Source organism: Mesoplodon mirus, assembly GCF_964341445.2.
Source record: "Mesoplodon mirus genome assembly, chromosome: 2".
Classification (NCBI taxonomy): Eukaryota; Metazoa; Chordata; class Mammalia; order Artiodactyla; family Ziphiidae; genus Mesoplodon; species Mesoplodon mirus.
The window spans coordinates 82600760-82620380 of NC_138977.1; the positions used below are offsets into that span (position 1 = coordinate 82600760).

Sequence of the window (19621 nt, forward strand, 5' to 3'; positions counted from 1 at the left end):
CATGCTGCTGAGTGGCTAGGCCCGTGAGCTATGGCCGCTGAGCCTGTGCGTCCGGAGCCTGTGCTCCACAATGGGAGAGGCCACAACAGTGAGAGGCCCGCGTACCGCAAAAAAAAAAAAAAAAAAAAGAATGGGTGTTGAATTTTGTCAAATGCTTTTTCTGTCTATTGAGATGATCATGTGGTTTTTGTCTTTCCTTTTGTTAACATGGTGTATCACATTGATTGATTGCGTATCTTGAGCTGTCCTTGCTACCCTGGAATGATTATAGCTTGATCATGGTGTATTATCCTTTTTACGTATTGTTGGATTTTGTTTGCTAATATCTTGTTTTGAAGATTTTTGCATCTATATTCATCAAAGATATTGGCCTGTGGTTTTCATTTTTTGTAGTGTTTTTGTCTGGTTTTGGTATCGGGGTGATGGTGGCTTCAGAATGAATTTGGGAGTGTTCCCTCTTCAATTTTTTGGAATAGTTTGAGAAGGGTAGGTATAAGTTCTTTGAAAATACTAACAGATGCAAAGGGAGAAACTGACAATAATACAGTAACAGTAGACCTTAACACCCCATTGACATCAATGGACAGATCATCCAGACAAAAAATCAGTAAGGCAACAGAGGTTCTAAATGACACAATAGATCAGTAGGACTTAATTGATATCTACAGAACACTACTTCCAAAAAAGCCAGAATACAGATTCTTTTCAAGGGCACATGGAATGTTCTCTAGGATAGACCACATACTAGGTCATAAAAAAAAACTTCAACAAATTTAAAAGGATATAAATTATTTGAAACATCTTATCTGACCACAACAGTATGAAACCAGAAATCAACCACAGAAAGCAAAACAGGAAAAGAATGAACACATGGAGACTAAACAACGTGCTACTAAGAAACCAATGGGTCAACAATGAAATCAAAGAAGAAATCAGGAAATGCCTCAAGACAAATGAAAATGAAAACACAGCCTTACAAAATCTATGGGATGCCCACCCACTGGTGGTTGAAGCTGGGCCCTGGGGTTAGTGCTGGACTACTGACATCAAGAGCCAGGTCCTGGAGTCTGGTTGCAGGGCCCAGACATCCCAGAGCTGATATAACATGGCTGGGGGTGAGGCAGGGAAGGGGAGCAGATCCTGACACAGTTGGGTACAGAGTCTGGGGTGTCCTGAAGCTTGTGTTGGTCTGTTAGTGGGCAGGGCCAGGGCCCGGGCCCAGCTGGTCCCAGGGCAGGGTCTGGCCTGGTCTGGACAGGATAGGTTTGCAGGCTATGGGATTGTGGTTTTCTTGCATCTGGTGTCTGCCCACGTTGGGTCAGCCTGGTCCAGAGGCTAGAGCAGGCAAGGCCCAGAGGATTCTGGGACTGGTGCTTGCTCACTGTTGGGTGGAAATGGGCCCTGGGCCCTCTATTGGGCAGGGCCGTGTCCAGAGGCAGATGTGGAGGTCTTTAGGCAGTCTGTCTGCTGATGGGTGGTGCTGTATCCTACCCAATTAGTTGCTTGGCCTGATTTGTCCCAGCACTGGCACCTAAAGGCTGTTGGGTTGGGTGGGGCCAGGTCTTGGTGCTAATGAGCTAGAGGGAGGATTCCACAATGGTGTTTGCCAGTATCAGCATCCCTGTGGTAGAAGGAACTCCCAAGAATGGCTGCCACCAGTGTCTGTGCACCCAGGGTGAATGCAGCCGCCCCTCACCTCTCTGAGAGACTCTTCAAGACCAGCAGGTAGGTCTGGCCCAGGCTCCTATCAAATTACTGCTTTCTCCCTGGGTTCCAGAACATGTGAGATTTTGTGTGTGCCATTTAAGAGTGAAGCCTCTATTTCTCCCAGTCCTGTGGGACTCCCAAAATTAAGTCCCACTGGCCTTCAAGGCCAAATGCCCTGGGGCCTTGTCTTCCTGGTGCCAGACCCCCAGGCTGGGGAGCCTGACGTGACGCTCATAACTGTCACTCTTGTGGGAGAACCTCTGCAATATAATTATTCTCCAATTTGTGGGTCACCCACCTGGGGTTATGGGACTTAGCTATATTTCAAGTCTGCCCCTCCTACCTGTCTTGTGGCTCTTTCTTTATGTCTTTAGTTGTAGAAGATCTTTTCTGGTAGGTACCAGACTTTTTCATCAATGGTTGTTCTGCAAATAGTTGTGATTTTGGTGTGCTCGTGAGAGGAAGTGAGCTCAGAGTCTTCCTACTCTGCCATCTTGGCCAATCTTGGTCACTGTGGTTTTGATTTGAATTTTCCTGGGAACTAATGATGTTGAGCTTCTTTTCATGTGCTTATTAACCATTTATATATCTTCTTTGGACAATGTCTTCAGGTTCTTTGCCCATTTAAAAACTCTATTATGGGACTTCCCTGGTGGTGCACTGGTTAAGAATCCGCCTGCCAAGGCAGGGCACACGAGTTCGAGCCCTGGTCCAGGAAGATCCCACATGCCGCAGAGCAACTAAGCCCGTGTGCCACAACTACTGAGCCTATGCTCTAGAGCCCGCGAGCCACAACTACTAGCCCACATGCCACAGATGCTGAAGCCCTCGTGCCTAGAGCCCATGCTCCGTATCAAGAGAAGCTACCGCAACAAGAAGCCTGCACACTGCAACGAAGAGTAGCCCCTGCTTGCTGCAACTAGAGAAAGCCCATGCGCGGCAATGAAGACCCAACGCAGCCAAAAATAAATAAATAAAATAAATAAATTTATTAAAAAAAATTGTGTTACAGTTGGCCTTCCATGTCTGAGGGGTCCACATCTGAGGATTCAACCAACTGCATATTGAAAATATTTGGAAAAAAATTCCAGCAATTTCCAAAAAGCAAAACTTGAATTTGCTGCAACTATTTACATAGCATTTACATTGTATTAGGTATTATGAGTAATCTAGAGATAATTTAAAGTATACAGGAGCATGTGCTTAGGTTATATGCAAATACTACCCATTTTATATAAGGTATTTGAGCATCTGTGGATCTTGGTATCCAAGGGGTGTCCTGGAACCAATCCCCCTCATACCAAGGGATGACTGTATTTGTCTTTTTTATTGTTGAATTGTAAGACTCCCTTATATGTTCTGTATATCATACCCTTATCACATATATAACTTGCAATTATTATCTCCCACTCGTGGGCTGTCTTTTTACTTTCTTGATAATGTCCTTTGATGCATAAAAGTTTATAATGTTGAAGAAGTCCAATTTATTTGTTTTTTATTTTATTGCTTGTGCTTTAGGTATCATACCTAAGAAACTGTTGTTTAATGCAAGGTCATGAAGAATTATGCCTATGTTTTCTTCCAACTATTTTGTAATCTTAGCTCTTACATTTATGTCTGTTATCCATTTTGATTAATTTTTGTATATGTTATGAGGTAGGGGTCCACCTTCGTTCCTTTGCATGTGGTTATCCAGTTATCCCAGCACGGTTTGTTGAAGAGACTATTCTTTCTACAGTGAATGATCTTGGCACCCCTGTTGAAAATCTGTTGATCATAGATGAATGGGCTTATTTCTGGCCTCTCAATTCTGTTTCATTGATCTGTATATCTATACTTATGCCAGGATCGTAATAAGAGATTTTTAAAATCACTAATGGATGCCTAGTTTTTTTTTTGCGTTACGTGGGCCTCTCACTGTTGTGGCCTCTCCCGTTGCGGAGCACAGGCTCTGGACACGCAGGCTCAGCAGCCATGGCTCACAGGCCCAGCCGCTCTGAGGCATGTGGGATCTTCCGGACCAGGGCATGAACCCGCGTCCTCTGCATTGGCAGGCAGACTCTCTACCACTGCGCTGCCAGGGAAGCCCTGGATGCCTAGTTTTATCAAAAGCCTTTGCAGCGTTTAATGATATGATCAAATGTTTTTCTCATCTGACATTTTAACATGGTGGTGAATTAATGCTAAATATTTTCTAATAGTGGACAGTCTTTGAGCTTGAGGGCTAGGTACTGATAGCTTGTATTCTGTGTTTTGATTTTCTGTTACTAGAAAAGGTGGAGTATAGGGAAGATAAGCAGTGCATGAGTGGGATTGGATTGCTCTTCTAGCCTTGATGCTCATTAAGATAATCAGTAATCACATACACCTGGCTTCTGATGGGTACTTTGCCCACTTAGTCTCTATTGTTTCAGGATCTTTATTCTCATTGCACTCAGTGAGCCCAGTTCTATAATGGCCTCTCCTACTGTCAGCCCTGGCCTAGGGAGGGGAGCCACCTGTGAACTTATGAGTGCTGCTAGTGCCCTCCCAGCAGCACACTCCTTGTTGCTCTGATAAAATATGTATCTTCTGGGCCCTCCTCTCAACATAGTCCTCTGGAGAGTTCTTGAGCCCTAATAGTACATCCACTGAAGCAAGCTCACTCCTCTGAGGCTTCTAATCCTATCTTCCACTGTCTGCCATGACAGTCTGGCATTTCTCCTCACTAAATGTAAGCCATTGTGTATTAGTTTCCTATTTATGCTTAAGAAATTACCACAAACGTAGCAGTTGAAGACAGTACCTGTTAATTAACTCAGAGTTCTGTAGGTCAGTTGTCTGGATGGCATGGATGGATTCTCTGCTCAGGATGTCAGCCTGATGAATTCTTTGCTGGAGACTCTGGGGGAAAATTTGCTTCCATCCTCACTCTTGTGGTTGTGGGACTGAGGTCCTTGTTTCTTTGCTGGCTATCAATCCAAGATTGCTCTCTGCTTCTAGAGACCACATTCATTCCTTGCCACTTTGCCATTCCTCCATCTTCAAGCCAACAATAGTGCATTATACTCTGCTCGTGCTTTGAATCTCTGATTTCTTCTGTTTCTAACCTGTAGACCTGGATGGCTCCTGTGATTAGGTCAGGTCCACTGAGATAATACCCATAGCTTAAGGTTAACTAATTTGAGACCTTAATTACATCTGCAAAATTCCTTTTTCCATGTGTATTATTTGCCTGAGCTGCCACAATAAATTATCCTAAACTTGTTGACTTGTAACAACAGAAATTTATTCTCTCACAGTTCTGGAGACCAGAAGTCCAAAATCAAGTAGCTGCCAGGGGTGATTCCCTCTAGGGCCTCTGCGAGGGAATCTATTCTGTGACTCTCTTCCAGCTTCTGCTGTTTGTTAACAGTCCTTGGTGTTCCTTGCCTTGTAGCTTCATCACTCCAATCTCTGCCTCCGTCGTCATGTGGACTTCTTCCCCTGTGTGTCTCTGTATATACTCTCTTCTTGTAGGGACACCAATATTGGACCTAGGGTTTATCCTACTCCAGTATTAGCTCCTTTGCTAAGACCCTATTTCCAAATAAGGTCACATTCTGGAGTTTTGGGTGGACATGAATTTGGTGGGGAGGACACTATTGAACCCACAATAGTCCACTCTCTGGTCCCCTAAAATTGATGTCTATTTCATACACAAAATACATTTATCTCACTCCAACATTCTCAAGTCTTCATCCATTCCAAGATCAATTCTAAATCCAAAATCTCATTTAAGTATCACCAGCTCAAAAACTCCCAAATGTCATCATCTAAGTCAGGTATGAGCTGGACTCTGGGTATTAACTTATTTTATTATTCAAAGAAGTAGACTGTAAGTTGGGGTTTGAAGATCGTTTTGTTATGCAGGGCCAATTTCTGTATGGTAACTTTACCAGTATTGATTATGGATTATTATTACTATTAGAAAAGATAGCATGTATGTAGCTAAAATATATCATGGTCTATTAAATAAATATTTGTTGAATACCTACTATATACCAGGCACTCTTCTAGGTGCTAGATATATCTAACTGACAAAAATCCCAACCTTACATTGGTAAGAAATAATTATTTTCAGTGAGTATTCTTTATTTAATATGTAAGTGAATTATTTTTTTTTGATGCTTTCTATTTGTGTAGAGAACATAGACGAATAGGCTTCAGAAATTCAGTTTGTTGATTACAAGGTTGGTAAGAGGAGTGACTAGCTGTGTAGAACCTACACAGCTATTATATTTCAGCTTAGTTAGGCACAAACATTTTATTAAGCACCACTATTGGCCAGACTCTTTGGCATGTCATTTGAGGTCATGTGTGTCTGCCCACATCCTACGTGACCTCTACATCCTCTTACTCACTCTCTGCCTCAGCCACATGGAAATACTTGCTGTTCCCTGAACATACATCTTCATGACACTTGTGCTTTTGTTCATGTTCTTCTTTCTGTCTAGAATCCTGTCTTTGCCTTATTGGAAACTTACTTATTCTTCAAGACATAGCACCAATGCTCCTTCCTCTGCGAAGTCTTCATATTTGCTATCTCCCATGGCCACAATTAATTGTACCTTATTCTGTATTCCTACATAATTTTGTCTCTACTTGGCTCAGCATTCGTATGTGGTCTTCTTTATATTATTGTATACCAATTAGTTTCTCCAACTAAATTGTAAACTATTTAAGAGAGCTAATATTTTATTTATGTGCTTTTCACATAGTAGGCAAATGAGTGAATAAATATAAATTTGAAATGGTTTTAAACTTCAGAATATAACATACAAAATTATTAATAAGAGTTCCTGATATTTTAACTTTTGTGGAAAATTATTTATTCCTTTGATTAAATGTTTTATTTATAAAAACATGGGACTATAACAATTATTGTTTATGAATGAACCATTTACTATTGAATGAAAAATTAAATATTAAATATAAAAACTAAAATTTTAGTTTAAACATATTAGTGATTAGAGATTTTTGTATTTCTGAGACAAAGTCTTTTCTTCGGTATGTACTTTCTTGAACACCACGTAAGTCATCTATTAATCTCAAAAGTGATTGAGAAGAATAATGTAGTGATAGGCCATATTTTTATATTGTAATTGTGCAAAAAGTAACCAAAAGAAGGAAGTCGTACTTTTTGTATTCTGACATGTGGAGGTAAAGGATTTTTTTGGATTATACATTTGTGATTACTATACATATTTACCTGTTTTGATAATGGAAGCCTTTTTATTACCATATTAGTGACTTGGGGAAGAGTTTTTAATATGTTGAAAAGTTGTTCTTGGCATAGTTGTTTAAAGATGGGTAACTTGGGAAATATAATAAACTATGAGCTAACGTGAAATACTAGAGCTTTTATTTTATAGTAGTATTGTACTGCTTTGACATTATTCTTTTTTTTTAATTGACGTATGGTTGACTTTACAATGTTGTGTTAATTTCTGCTGTACAGCAAACTGATTCAGTTATACATATATTTACATTCTTTTTAAAAAATATTCCTTTCTATTATGGTTTATCACAGGATATTGAATATAGTTCCCTGTGCTATATAGTAGGACCTTGTTGTTTATGTATTCTATATATAATGGCTTACATCTGCTAACCCCAGCTTCCCACTCCATCCCTCCCCCACCCCCCTTCCCTCTTGGTAACCACAGTCTGTTCTCTATGAGTTTGTTTCTGTTTCATAAATAGGTTCAATTGTGTCATATTTTAGATTCCACATATAAGTGATATCATATGGTATTTGTCTTTCTCTTTCTGACTTCACTTAGCATGATAATCTCTAGCTGCAAATGGCATTATTTTGTTCTTTTTTTTTGGCTGCGTTGGGTCTTCGTTGCTGCGTGCAGGCTTTCTCTAGTTGCGGTGAGTGGGGGCTACTCTTCATTGCGGTGCGTGGGCTTCTCATTGCAGTGGCTTCTCTTGTTGTGGAGCATGGGCTCTAGGCACGCGGGCTTCAGTAGTTGTGGCAAATGGGCTCAGTAGTTGTGGCTTGCGGGCTCTAGAGCACAGGCTCAGTAGTTGTGGCACACGGGTTTAGTTGCTCCATGGCATGTGGGATCTTCCCGGATCAGGGCTCAGATCTGTATCCCCTGCATTGGCAGGCGGATTCTTAACCACTGCACCACCAGGGAAGTCCTATTTCATTCTTTTTTATGGCTGAGTAGTATTCCATTGCATATATATGTACCACATCTTCTTTATCCATTCATCTGTCAGTGGACATTTATGTTGTTTCCATGTCTTGGCTATTGTGAATAGTGCTGCTCTGAACATAGGGTGCATGTATCTTTTTGAATTATAGTTTGGTCTGGATATATGCCCAGGATTGGGATTGCTGGATCATATGGTAATTCTGTTTTTAGGGTTTTTTTTGACTGCGCCACACAGCTTGTGGGATCTTAGTTTCCTGACAAGGGATCGAACCCAGGCCCTCAGCAGTGAAAGTGTGGAGTCCCAACCACTGGACCGCCAGGGAATCCCTTCTATTTTTACTTTTTTAAGGAACCTCCATACTGTTTTCCACAGTGGCTGCACCAACTTACATTCCCACTAACAGTGTAGGAGGGTTCTCTTTTCTCCACACTCTCTCCAGCATTTGTTATTTGTAGATTTTTTTTTTTTTTTTTTTGGCGGTATGCGGGCCTCTCACTGTTGTGGCCTCTCCCGTTGCGGAGCACAGGCTCCGGATGCGCAGGCCCAGCGGCCATGGCTCACGGGCCCAGCCGCTCCGCGGCACGTGGGATCCTCCCAGACCGGGGCACGAACCCGTATCCCCTGCATCGGCAGGCGGACTCTCAACCACTGCGCCACCAGGGAGGCCCTGTAGATTTTTTTAATGATGGCTGTTCTGACTGGTGTGAGGTGGTACCTCAAGTAGTTTTGATTTGCATTTCTCTAATAATTAGAGATGTTGAGCATCTTTTCCTGTGCATACTGGCCATCTGTATGTCTTCTTTGGAGAAATGTCTATTAAGATCTTCTGCCAATTTTTTGACTGGGTTGTTTGTTGTTTTGTTGTTGAGTTGTATGAGCTGTTTGTATATTTTGGAAATTAAGTCCTTGTTGGCTGCATTGTTTGCAAATATTTTCTCCCATTCCTTAGGTTGTCTTTTCATTTTCTTAACGGCTTCCCTTGCTGTGCAAAAGCTTGTAAGTTTGATTAGGTCCCATTTGTTTATTTTTGTTTTTATTTCTATTGCCTTGGGAGTCTGACCTAAGAAAACATTGGTACAATTTATGTCAGAGAATGTTTTGCCTATGTTCTCTTCTAGGAGTCTTATGGTGTCATGTCTTATGTTTAAGTCTTTAGGCCATTTTGAGTTAATTTTTGTGCATGGTGTGAGGGTGTGTTCTAACTTCATTGATTTACATGGGGCTGTCCAACTTTCCCAGCACCACTTGCTGAAGAGACTGTTCTTTTCCCATTGTATATTCTTGCCTCCTTTATCAAAGATTATTTACCTGTAGGTGTGTGGGTTTATTTCTGGGCTCTGTATTCTGTTCCATTGACCATATATCTGTTTTTGTGCCAGTACCACACTGTTTTGATTACTGTAGCTTAGTAGTATTGTCTGAAGTCTGGGACAGTTATGCCTCCTGCTTTGTTCTCCTTTTAAAATTTTATTTATTTATTTATTTGTTTATTTATCTATCTGTGGCTGTGTTGGGTCTTTGTTGCTGTGCTCAGGCTTTCTCTAGTTGTGGCGAGTGGGAGCTACTCTTCGTTGTGGTGCACGGGCTTCTCACTGCGGTGGCTTCTCTTGTAGAGCACAGGCTCTAGGCACGTGGGCTTCAGTAGTTGTGGCATGTGGGCTCAGTAGTTGTGGCTTGTGGGCTCTCGAGCACAGGCTCAGTAGTTGTGGCACAGGGGCTTAGTTGCTCCACAGCATGTGGGAGCTTCCCAGACCAGGGATTGAACTCGTGTCCCCTGCATTAGCAGGCAGATTCTTAACCACTGTGCTACCAGGGAAGTCCCCTCCTGCTTTGTTCTTTTTCCTCAGGATTGCTTTGGCAATTCTGGGTCTTTTATGGTTCCGTATAAATTTTAGAATTATTTGTTTTAGTTCTGTGTAAAATGTCATGGGTAATTTGATAGGGATCGCATTAAATCTGTAGACTGCTTTGGGTAGTATGGCCATTTTAACAATATTAATTCTTCCAATCCAAGAGCATGGGATATCTTTCTGTTTCTTTGAATCATCTTTAATTTTCTTTATTAATGTTTTATAGTTCTCAGCATATAAGTCTTTCACCTCCTTGGTCAAGTTTATTCCTATTTTGTTTTTTTGGTGTGATTTTAAAAGGTATTTTTTTTTAACATTCTGTTTCTGATATTCCATTGTTAGTGTAAGGAAATGCAACCGATTTCTGTATATTAATATTGTATCCTGCTACCTTGCTGAATTCATTTATCAGTTCTAGTAGTTTTTGTGTGGAGTCTTTAGGGTTTTCTATATATAGTATCATGTTATCTGCATATAATAACAATTTTACTTCTTCCCTTCCAATTTGGATACTTTTCATTTCTTTTTCTTGTCTGATTGCTGGGCCTAGGACTTCCAATACTATGTTGAGTAGAAGTGGTGAGAGTGGGCATCCTTGTCTTGTTCCAGATTTTAGCGGGAAGCCTTTCAGTTTTTCACCATTGAGTATTCTGTTGGCTGTGGGTTTGTCATAATTTTGCTATTATGTTGAGATACGTTCCCTCTATATGCACTTTGGTAAGAGTTTTTATCATGAATGGATGTTAATTTTGTCAAATGCTTTTTCTGCGTCTATTGAGATGATCATGTGGTTTCTGTCTTTTATTTTGTTGGTGTGGTGTATCTTATTGATTGAATTGCATTTGTTGAACCATCCTTATGAACTTTGGATGAATCCCACTTGGTCGTGGTGTATGATCTTTTTTATGTGTATTGGACTCGGGTTGCTAGTATTTTGTTGAGAATTTTTGCATCTATATTCATCAAAGATTTTGGCCTCTAATTTTCTTTTTTGGTGGTATCTTTGTCTGATTTTGGTATCAGGGTGATGGTGGCTTCATAGAATGTCTTTGAGTGTTCCCTCCTCTTGAATCATTTGGAAGAGTTTGAGAAGGATTGGTAAAAGTTTTTCTTTGTATGTTTGATAGAATTTGCCTGTGAAGCCATCTCGTCCTGTACTTTCGTTTGTAGAGGGTTTTAAAATTACAGGTTCTATTTCACTTCTAGAGATCAGTCTGTTCAAATTATCTGTTTCTTCTTGATTCAATTTTAGTGGGCTCTATGTTTCTAAAAACTTGTCCATTTCTTCTAGGTTGTTGAATTTGTTGGCATATAATTTTCATAGTATTCTCTGACCGTTTTTTTTCTTTTTTTTCTTTGTATTTCTGTGGTATCAGTTGAGATTTCTCCTTTTTCATTTCTTTTTTTAAAAATAAATTTATTTATTTTTATTTTGTTATTTATTTTCAGCTGTGTTGGGTCTTCGTTGCTGCGTGCGGGCCTTCTCTAGTTGCGGCGAGCGGGGGCCACTCTTTGTTGCGGTGCATGGGTTTCTCATTGTGGTGGCTTCTCTTATTGCGGAGCATGGGCTCTAGGCACATGGACTTCAGTAGTTGTGGCTCGCAGTCTGTAGAGCGCAGGCTCAGTAGTTGTGGTGCATGGGCTTAGTTTCTCTGTGGCAAGTGGGATCTTCCCAGACCAGGGATCGAACTCGTGCCCCCTGCATTGGCAGGTGGATTCTTAACCACTACACCACCAGGAAAGTCCCTCCTTTTTCATTTCTTATTTTCTTTATTTGGGTTCTCTCTCTTTTCTTCTTGGTGAGCCTGTTCAGAGGTTTGTCAATTTTGTTTACCCTTTCAGCGAACCAGCTCTTGGTTTTATTTTTTTTTTCTGTAGTTTTTTAATCTCTATTTTATTTATTTCCTCTCTGATCTTTATTATTTCCTTCCTTCTGCTGACTTTATGTTTTGTTTGTTCTTTTTGTAATTCTTTTAGGTGGTAGGTTAGGTTGTTTATTTGAGATTTTTCTTGTTTCTTGAGGAAGGCCTGTATCACTATGAACTTCTCTCTAAGAACTGTTTTTGCTGCATCCTATAGATTTTGTTTGGTTGTGTTTTCATTCTCATTTGTCTCAAGGTATTTTTTAATTTCCTCTTTGATTTTGTCATTGACCCAGTGGTTTTTTATTTTTATTTTTTATTTTATTTTTTTTCTTTTTGCGGTATGCGGGCCTCTCACTGTTGTGGCCTCTCCCGTTGCGGAGCACAGGCTCCGGATGCGCAGGCCCAGCGGCCATGGCTCACGGGCCCAGCCGCTCCGCGGCATATGGGATCCTCCCAGACCGGGGCACGAACCCGTATCCCCTGCATCGGCAGGCGGACTCTCAACCACTGCGCCACCAGGGAGGCCCAACCCCAGTGGTTTTTTAATAGCATGTTGTTTAGTCTCCATGTAGTCATTTTTTTTCTCATTTCTTTTTCTGTGGTTGATTTCTAGTTTCATGCCATTGTGGTCAGAAAAGATGTTTGAGATAATTTCTATACTCTTCAATTTGTTGAGGCTTGTTTTGTGCCCTAGTATATGGTCAGCCCTAGAGAATGTTCCATGTGCACTTGAAAAGAATGTGTATTCTGGTTTTTTTTAGTTGTCATGTCCTGAAAATATCAGTTGAGTCTAACTGTTCAATTTTATCATTTAGGATCTGTGTTGCCATATTGATTTTCTGTCTAGAAGATATTTCCATTGATATGAGTGGGGTGTTAAAGTCTCCTACTATTATTGTATTCCCATCAATTTCTCCCTTTATGTCTGTTAGTATTTGTTTTATATATTTGGGTGCTTCTGTATTAGGTGCATATATGTTAATGAGTGTAAAATTCTCTTCTTGTATTGATCCTTTTATCATTATATAGTAATATATCTTTATCTTTCCTTATGGCCTTTGTTTTCAAGTCTGTTTTGCCTGATACAAGTATTGTGACCCCTGCTTGTCATTTCTGTTTTCATGAAATATCTTTTTCCATCCCCTCATTTTCAATCTATGTGTGTCTCCTGCCCTAAAGTGGGTCTCTTGTAGGCAGCATATTGTAGGCTTTTGTTTTTTAATCCAATCTGCCACTCTGTGTCTTTTGATTGGAGCATTTAGTCCATTGACATTTAAGGTAATTATTGATAGATACGTATTTATTGCCATTTTAAACCTTGTTTTCCAGTTGATTCTGTGTTTCTTTGTTCCTTTCTTTTTCCTTTTGTTTTTCTTTCTGTGGTTTGATGATTTCCCTTTATTTTATGCTTGTGTTCTTTTTGGTTTTTGTGAATCTATTATGTTTTTGATTTGTGGTTATTCTGTTTTTCAAGTATGTTAACCCCTTCCTATATCTACTTGCTTTAGACTGATAGTCATATAGGCTCAAACACATTCTGAAAAAAAAAGAATCTACATTTTCTTACTTTCCTTCCCCACATTTTATGATTTCGATGTCCTCTTTTACATCTTCATGTTTATCCTTTTGCTGTCATTGTCATCATTTTCACAAAAATGTTTTGATTTTTAAAAAATCTGTGTACTGACTTATTTAAGTGATTTACTTTCCAATTGTGATTTTCTCTTTTCTATACGTTCTTGCTTCTCTTCTATTTAGAGAAGACCTTTCAATACTTCTTTTAGGATAGGTTTAGTATTGCTGTATTCTTTTAGTTTTTGCTTATCTGAGAAATTCTTTGTTTCTCCTTCTATTCTAAATGATAATCTTGCTGGGTATAGTATTCTAGGTTGCACATTTTTCCCTTTTAGGAATTTGAATATATCTTGCCACTCCCTTCTGTACTGTAACATTTCTGTAGAGAAATCAGCTGATAGCCTTATGGGGGTTCCCTTGTAACTAACACTTTGTTTTTTTCTTGCTGCCTTCAGAATCCTCTCTTTAACTTTCGCCATTTTAATTGCAGTATGTCTTGGTGTAGGTCTGTTTGGGTTCATCTTGTTTGGGACTCTCCTTCCTGTATCTGGATTTCTGTTTCCTTCTTTAGGTTTAAGAAGTTTTCAGCCATAATTTCTTCAAATTCATTTTCGATCCCCTTTTCTCCGTCTTCTCCTCTGGAATCCCTATTATGGGTAGATTGGCAAGCTTTATATTATCCCATACATGTCTTATATTGCTTTCATTTTTTTTTTAAATTTGCCTTTCTATCTGCTGTTCTGATTGGGTGATTTTCATTATTCTATCTTCCAGATCATTTATTTGTTCTTCTGCATTATTCATTCTGCTGTTCATTGCCTTTAGCTCAGCTTTCATCTCAGCAAATGAGTTTTTAATTTTTCTTGGCTCCTCTTTATAGTTTCTAGCTCCTTTTTACAGTATTCTGCATTTCTGTCGATAAACTTTCTTAATTCCTTCAATATTTTCATTATCTCCTTTTTGAACTCAGCGTCTGTTAGACTGAAGAGGTCTATTTCATTGTTTGTTCTTTCAGGGAAATTCTCTTGGTCTTTTAACTGGTAGTGGTCCCTCTGCTTCTTTGTTTTACTTATATTTCCCGTACTCTGAGTTTAGGAGAAACACTTATCTACTGTGGTCTTGGAGGGCTGTTGGAGCAGCCCTGCGTAGCTTGTGTGGTTTTAATATTTTTGGTGCAAGCGTTGTTTTTAGTACGGATGCCTGCTGTCTCTTTCCTCAGTGTGTGCTGGCTGTTATCCCATTGATAGGGGGTGTGCAGAAGCAGTGGCTGGCGTTCTCTCCCAGAGCCCGCAAAGGTGGCAGCTGGCACCCGCTCCCAGAGCTCTCGGTGCAGTGGTGGCTCACTCGTGCCCCTGGAGCCTGCAATGGCATCGGTGGCTCATGCCCACCCCTGAGCCCACAGCAGCGGTTGGTGCCTGCTCCTGGAGCTCATGCAGGCAGTGTCCTGTCACCTTAGAGTGCATGTGCAGGGAAGGAGGCTGCTATGGCAGGTCCCACCCCTCCCCTCGCGTGCCCTCAACAATGGCACCTTGCCTCTATGGTGGGCCTGGGCTTCCTCTGCGTACACCCTTGGTTTCAGTCATACCAAAATCCAGCCCCTTCAGGCTGTCTCCGCACAGCCAACCCCAGTCTTCTCCCCAGGTCTGACCTCCGAAGCCCAAGCTTCAGCTCCCAGCCCCCACCCATACTGGTGGACGCATGTCTCAGGCTGGGGAGTGCAACGCTGTGATACCGACCGTCTGTGCAGGTCTCTTTCCATTCTGCCTGCTGCACACCAGTTCTGTGCTCTCTTCTGAGGCTCCAAAGCTCCCCCTCCGTCCCAGCTGATCTCCCCACTGGTGAGGGGACTTCACAGGGTGCTGGAACCTTTCCTATTTCACAGTTCCCTCCCAGGGGTGCAGGGTCCTGTCCTGATTCCTTTCTCCCTCTTTTTTTTTCTTTTTTATTTTGTCCTACCTGGTTATGTGGAGATTTTATTGCCCTCTCAGAAGTCTGAGGTCTTCTGCCAGGGTTCAGTAGGTGTTCTGAGAATTGTTCCACATGTAGATGGTTTTTTTAAAAATATTTATTTATTTATTTATTTATTTATTTATGGCTGTGTTGGGTCTTCGTTTCTGTGCAAGGGCTTTCTCTAGTTGCGGCGAGTGGGGCCACTCTTCACCACGGTGTGCGGACCTCTCACTGTCGTGGCCTCTCTTGTTGGAGCACAGGCTCCAGATGTGCAAGCTCAGTAGTTGTGGCTCACCGGCCCAGTTGCTCTGTGGCATGTGGGATCTTCCCAGACCAGGGCTCGAACCCGTGTCCCCTGCATTGGCAGGCAGATTCTCAACCACTGCGCCACCAGGGAAGCCCTGTAGATGTATTTTTGATGTATTTGTGGGAGGAGGTTAGCTCCACATCCTACTACTCCACCATCTTGATCCCTCCCCTTGACATTTTATTCTTATTTGGAATTTTTGTTTAAATAATGGGTAAAACATAATAAGAGAAAATTGGTTGCAATTTACTGTCTCCCTCCATTGGCAAATAAGACATTCTAACTATTAATTGTTTGCTGTTATCTATTGCAGGCTTAGTCCCCCTGTCCTTCCACTGTGCTCCTTAAAGGAAATACATTTGTCCACTGACAACTTTTTCAGAATGGAACCATCTGAAATTACCAATGGTTGTTTTCTTTCTGTTCTAACAAGGGAGGTAAGGATAAAAAAAAATCCCAATCCATTTCATACTTAGGAATTAAGAAACAACAAAGTCTCATAAGAGGAACATAGGAACTTTATGAACATTTCATAACGGTATGCTTATTTCACAAATAGCTAAAGGGCAGGAAAAAGAATTATTATTATATGGCGGAAATCCCTATTTTTATCGTTATTGTCCTCCTGAGTGTTTTTCCCTTGCCTGTTCTCCACCCCCACTTCTCCAAGCACTTTGTCAATATCCAGTTCACTTTAGCTCACAGATAAGAAATAAGCTCTGGACATATATACACTAATGTATAAAATAGATAACTAATAAGAACCTGCTGTATAAAAAAATAAATAAATAAAATAAAATTCAAAAATTCAAAAAAAAAGAAAGAAAAAAGCTCTGTAATTCTTCTTCTTTTTTTTCCTATCAGGTTCACAAATGGGGAGATTTAAGTACAAAGAAAGTAATTTCCTGAGGCTTATAGGATATATTAGAGACTAAGGTCTAAAAACTATTTCTTTTAGTATAACAAAGATACTCTTTTATCTTTACTGAAACACTGATAAATATTTGTAATATGCACAGTAACAGTTAACTCCCACATTTAATTATAGCGGGACCCATCTGAGACAGTGTCTGTGAAAGATGTTTTGGCCCGTGCTGCAGCAAAGGGTCTACTGGATGGGATCGAGTTGGGTAAACCTTCAAAACGGCAGAAGAAGAAGAAGAAAAAATCAAAAATGTCATTGCCAAAATCTTCCACTTCTGATAGTAGCAGCATCCAGATGAAAATTGCTGAGTTCCTGAGTCAAGAAACTATTGCAAGTGCTCATCAGTCAGGGACATTAACAACAAAAACATCTCTTCCACAGAAGAATACAAATCAAGTGGGTTCTTCCTCACAGGTCAGAAAATCCAACAAGCCCACCACCAATCCTTTAGTGCCTACATTTGTGAAGAACACATCTCCCTCCAGACCATGTGAACGGCCGACAAACTTTGTAAGACCTCGCCCAGAAGACAGAATGATTGCACTGAAACCCACAGAGATTGTTTTGCCTCCAGTAATGTTGCCATTTTCTAGTCCCCAAAGGATCAGATCTCAGATACCAACTCAACATTTTTACTGTCGTTGGGTTGGGCCCAAGACTGTCATGCCTGGCTATCTTCCCACACCATCAATACCAAGAAGAGGGGAAAAACCTAAAGAAAACTTACCTTCCTCTCTACCTAGGCATCCTCGACCATGGCTTTGACTGTCTTGTGTTTTTTACAGGGGTCAAGAGTAGTAGGTTTTTTTTTTCAAAGTCTGATATTTCTCTGAAGGTTAGACATCCCTACACAAAATACTCATCCTTTTGGTCACTTAGTATCTTCTAAATGTGATTATTACCTTCAAGTGAATTACGACAAGTGAGAATAAGGTAGGTGAGTTAAGCAAAGCAGAATTCAGAGTTCAGTAGCTGGATGCTGATCTGTTTTAGAACGACCAGTTGTAGACTTGGTATCGGCTGTTAGAACTTGTCTCACTCTTGTTAACTTTCTGTCTGGACTTAGGACACTGGTTTTAAAGCGGCAACAATTTTTCCTGAAGGGAAACACTGTGTGCCTTAGAACAGACTTCTTTTCAAAGTTAACTTGTGAGGCAGTTTATTAGAAAGCATAGGTTTGGAAAAGATGCTCTTGCACAGACTATAGATTTCTTTTCAGTATCGAGTCAGCTGTAGTTTAACATTTTCAATCACTATCGAGGTTGATTTTTTTTCCTTAAACATCAAAATAGGAGATGTTATGAGCTTCTATAATGTGATTGAGGTTGAGTATGAGTAGGAAGAACAGGAAGGTCCAAAGTTCTAGGTGTAAGGAGTAGTTCAGCTGTCCATTCACAGAGTGAAAACTGTTTCTCACTGGAAGAACCTCTAGGATCCTGAGCAGACTGAACATAAGCTCTCCCTTTTAACTATTTATGCCAAATACTGTTGTAAAAAAAGTGACTGTAAGCAAATTTCCATCTAAATAGTAATTCTGAGGAAGAGGCCAAACTGCTGAATACAAGTGACACCCCAGTTGTTGAAGAAATCTATACAAGTTGTTGAAAAATGATTCAAAGATCAGGTGAGATGGTCATTTCAAGTGGCACACAGTAATCAAACTTTGGTAAGTCATTTCTGATACTCAATTAAAATATATTGTAGCAGTATTTTAATTATATTAAAAGTCAGTTTATCTTGACTGTATTATCAATTGCCTTCCAAGAATTGGTTATGATTATCATTTCTGGGTCTACTGATTTTTTTTTTCATCATGGCAACAGAAAGTGACATTAAATCAAATATGTTACAACTATAAATCCTACTGTTTATAAACATGTTCATAGACACAAAGAGTTTGAATTTAAAGTTGTGTTTTCAGAATCCAGTTGTGTTGAATAGTGTTAAGTAAATTCCTAAATTTCAATTCAGGTGGCATGATTTTAGTAGACTATTATCCTCTTCAAGATGAATATTTAGGTCTATTTCAGCTCTAATATTGTATAATTTTCTCACTTGAAGTGAGGATAAAAAAGGGTGAATTTCATTTTAGCAGTAATAAATTTTTTTAACTGAAGATTTACACTTACTAGTAAAATATCAGTGAAGAAAGGAAACATGACTTTTTGTACTTGAACCAGACTTATTATTTATTTATTTATTTATTTATTTTGGTGGTACGTGGGCCTCTCACTGGTGTGGCCTCTCCCGTTGCGGAGCACAGGCTCCGGACACACAGGCTCAGCGGCCATGGCTCACAGGCCCAGCTGCTCCGCGGCATGTGGGATCTTCCCGGACTGGGGCACGAACCCGTGTCCCCTGCATCGGCAGGCGGACTCTCAACCACTGCGCCACCAGGGAAGCCCCGAACCAGACTTATTTTTAAATCCCAAAAGAATTCTGTTAATTATGACTCTTAAAAAATACAGAAATGTTTTAAATGCTCAGCTTATTTTACTACTTTCAAAAATCAGAAACTATATAATCTTTGGTCTGAAAGTTATAGTATAGTTTCCTCCTATTCCCACTCTCTGGCTTAGAGCCTTCCGTGCCTCTGGGAGGCCAGTGCAGCTGAACTGAACTTGTTCAGTAAAGAGCTGATATTTTATCCCAGGGATCTTTTATCCCTTTCCTTACATCTTTCCTCTGCCCCAGGCTGAAGAGTATTCCATTGTCCAAAAGTAGCAGGTCTGAAGATTTTTATTTTCTGCTAATAGTTATTATAAGATGAAAACTCACAGTTATGAAATAGTTCAGGATATTTTTCTGATCTCTATAGCAGCATGTGGTTCATGTCACATCACAACTTTAGCCCCTTATCTTCAGTATCTCATAACATGAATCCTGTCATAAATTATTTTTCTAAGTATATGGAGATTCTGAGTTAAACCATTCATTCATTAAGCCTGCAGTTTTCTTCTTTGGAATCTTCTAAGAAGGATGTGATCAATTATTTAAATATTTTGGTAGACTAAAAAGGGAAATACTTTGGATTAAAAACAATATGGGAGAATTCTAGTAAAGGAGAATATTGATTACATTGACATTTTTTTTTCAGCTTCTTAGAGAAAAGTGCTGCAAAAATCTGAAGTAATGAAATTACTGGTTTTTAGATACTCCAATAGCAAATTCAGATTTTTAATGTGTAATTATTTACCACTATATAATACCTGAAACCAAATGAAATTTTGCTCTTTGACAGTAACTGCCTTTG

The 19621-nt window shown here is 40.0% G+C and overlaps 1 protein-coding gene across 1 annotated transcript in view; it reads left to right on the plus strand.

Annotated features, from left to right (window-relative positions):
• NSUN7 (NOP2/Sun RNA methyltransferase family member 7) overlaps positions 1-17133 on the plus strand; it is a gene marked incomplete at its 3' end in the record, with an annotated part of 57832 nt that extends 40699 nt beyond the window's left edge. The window contains exons 10-11 of the mRNA XM_082637472.1: positions 15757-15880; positions 16492-17133. Of these exons, the coding sequence (XP_082493598.1) occupies positions 15757-15880; positions 16492-17133 (766 nt within the window). The remainder of the gene's footprint in view (positions 1-15756; positions 15881-16491) is intronic.
• Between the last annotated feature and the right edge of the window lie 2488 nt (positions 17134-19621).